At 46.0% G+C, this 2,984-nt stretch overlaps 1 protein-coding gene and 1 non-coding gene across 2 annotated transcripts; both read right to left on the bottom strand.

Annotated features, from left to right (window-relative positions):
• Positions 1 to 231: 231 nt before the first annotated feature.
• RPL37 (ribosomal protein L37) lies at positions 232 to 2,984 on the bottom strand. The gene is made up of 4 exons (XM_056325328.1): positions 2,860 to 2,984; positions 2,000 to 2,135; positions 1,623 to 1,707; positions 232 to 341 (listed from the first exon to the last, which is right to left on the bottom strand). Exons 1-4 carry the CDS (start codon positions 2,860 to 2,862, stop codon positions 272 to 274), a joined length of 294 nt encoding a protein of 97 aa, XP_056181303.1. The 5' UTR covers positions 2,863 to 2,984; the 3' UTR covers positions 232 to 271.
• Positions 424 to 505, bottom strand: LOC130143180 (small nucleolar RNA SNORD72). Its single transcript, XR_008819674.1, has one exon. It is a non-coding gene; the product is annotated as a small nucleolar RNA SNORD72 (small nucleolar RNA).

Here is a 2,984-nt window from a genome sequence, read left to right as displayed (position 1 = left end):
AATATTCCCTTCCTCTTGCAGCTAAGCTCTTTTGAGTAACACGCACAAGCCTCTTTAAGTGCAACACAGAGATAACGGTCCTTTTCAAGGAAAAGGTGGTATCAAATGAAAAGTCAATTAAAAAATTGCTTGTAATGAGGTGCTTCAAAGCATTAAAAACTGTGTGTAAATACATGTATTTTCAGGATTCCTGCATTTCACTGAAGTAAAACATGCACACAAAGTGACACGTCCTGGGTAAGACCATTTATTTTAACAAACAGATGAGCCTTTATGATGAACTGGAGGCCGCAACAGCTGCTCTCTTGGGCTTCGGTGTAGTTCCCTCACGGAATCCATTCCTGCAAGTAGTAATATGGTTACCACTTCTCCAGGTTATTTTCTGACAACTGATGTTTTAGATCAAGTTCACCAGCTTCTTCCAGCTTATCTCAGTAATGCACTGAAATCACCATGGAGTTGGTATGTCCAGACATTTTTAATAAACATCTTTTATTAATAAATGTTTGGAATAAGCAGTGTGGGTTTTGCTCTCTTCTGCTGCAGTTTGATTTCTTCAAACAGGAAGATTTCAGTAACTGAGTGAACACGGCCAGACTGCATCACACACACTACACCTGCTGGAGGCACTCCTTACTTTATGTTCCTATTAAGCAACTCAGCAAAAGATCTCATGTTTGTGAAGCACAAGTTCATTTCTTACAGAAATCCTCTGTGCTTTCAACCATAGGTTAAGACAGGTGTGACAAAATAAGGGTCTGCACCAAGTTCCCTTTTGGATGTAACATTTCTATTCAACGACACCAGTGGAAAGCAGGCCGCTGTTGCACACTCTAAGGCATTTTCTGGCCACTGCTGATTAAGACTGTGCTCACCAAAACAGATGAATGGATCCCTCAGCTACACTCAGGTCTGGGTCTTAAGACTCCTACTTTTCGCTATTAAATCCCATCTACATTTTCATGACAAGACCCTTTCATTACTTGGTATTTTCCATCCAGATTTCTCATTTATTAGGCCAGAAGATACAGAGCTCAGTTTTAGAACATGGAGGTCATTACAAAGGAGTAAGTTTAACAGCACAATATCCTCACCATTGCCTTCTAAATACAAGTAAGAGCTTTGTAACAAGTTTTAGAAACCTGTGATGTTATACATACTTACTACTAACTGAATTCCAAATAAGAGAGCTACTACTGAAGTTATTCTAGTCCTGACTTTTGTTTTTGTGGGCAAAAGGGGACTGGAATGCATTTCAAGACTTGTCTCTTACAAAAACCCACACTTGAGCACAACTGACAATTTAACAGACTCACAAACAAATGCAATACTACACAAAGCGTATCTTTCTAAATGTGGGCATTTTATTACAATAACCTGTGCTCTGTACTATCTACACTTAAGAGAATCAGAGCTTATTATACAACCTATGTCTTAACAGTAAATGAGCTTTTTTTTATCCTCAAATAATACGCAGCCACTGATATAAAGCATCATTTCATTATATATTTAAGAGTTTCATACCACATTAAGCGTATGCTAACTTTGAATGATGTATTTTCTAATGTAGTGATATCTATGCAGGATTTCACACCACACTAGCTTGTAATAAAATATTATACCTGAATCGACGGTAGACCTTTTTCAGGTGCCTCATGCGACCAGTACCAGTGGTGTTGCGTCTTTTAGCCTTTGCACTCCAGTTATCTAAAACATACAAGTTACTTTTACTCATCTGCACCAAATAATTAAGTTGCACATTACAGTTGTACAGCACAATTATTCAATCCGAGAGAAGAAAAAAAAATCATAAATTAAGCAGATTTCTGTGTAGTAATACCGAATGTTGGAATATAGTTAAATATGTATTAATTTTTAAAAAAGCTCCAAACACTGCAAGATGACACAGTATTCCTCCTTGGCTGGAAAAAGTCAAGACTACCAGAAAAGCAAAAACTCACAAATTTTTAAAAAGTCAGTTAAAAAGTTTGTTGCTTACACTTTCTCTTACGCTTAGCAGGGTAACCACATTTCCCACAGGTAGATTTCTGCAGATGGTACGCCTTGGATCCACATCGACGACACAATGTGTGCGTCTTATTTCGCCGCTTACCAAATGACGAGGTACCCTTCGTCTGAAAAGCATTTTAAGACACAGCATGCTGAAAATGTCGAACACCTACCCATCACGTAACTGAAAGAAAAATTAGCTTACAAAAAAATACATACAAATCCAGTAAGCCGAATAAACACGTCAGACGCATACTGAACTCCGAAACATCTACCCAGTTTCGCCTACAGGTCGCCTCCATTTTTATAAATCATTCCCTTGCGCCTCCTGTTGCCCTTCCACCCCACCCGCCGCCCTATGCCGGAATATCACGAACACACCGCGCGGTTATCTCCAGCTCCCTTCCCATCTCCCCCAGACTCATCGCTAACAACCAGTAAAACTGCTCCTTCCTGTAGAAGCAGAGCAGCCGCACTCACCGCAGAAGCCTTCCTTTGGAAGCCCCTCTTGCCACGTTACCGCGCGGCTGCTTCGGCCACGGGGAGAGCGCCGGCCCGGCCCGCAGCAAGCACGTAGCAGACCCCGGCTGCGCCCGGGCGGCGGCACGGCCCCGCACCCCACCGCAGCCTGCCCTCCCCGCCCGGAACGAGCCGAGCCGCGCCGCGCCACGCCCGCACCCGAGCCCCCGCCGCCAGGCCCTCAGGCCCCGGCCCCGCTGTCCCGCCGCCGAGCGCGGCCGCAGCAGAGCGCAGGGCTCCCCCGCGCCCCAGGCAAGACCCGCGGCACTGCAGGGCCGGGCGCGGAGGCGGATGGCCGCGGATACCCAGCACCCGCTCCCGAGCCCTCACCATCTTCTCCGGCCGCCCGCACCAAAGAGACCGAGCCCCGCCCCGCTTCCGCCACGGCCCGGCAACCGCTTCCGGGGGATGACGTCACGTCCGCTCCCGCGCGGCGCGGCGGCGGCCGGGCTGCG

Source organism: Falco biarmicus, chromosome Z, assembly GCF_023638135.1.
Source record: "Falco biarmicus isolate bFalBia1 chromosome Z, bFalBia1.pri, whole genome shotgun sequence".
NCBI classification, from domain to species: Eukaryota; Metazoa; Chordata; class Aves; order Falconiformes; family Falconidae; genus Falco; species Falco biarmicus.
Note: the sequence above shows the minus strand (reverse complement) of the source record. Positions and strands in the feature narration are given on the sequence as shown.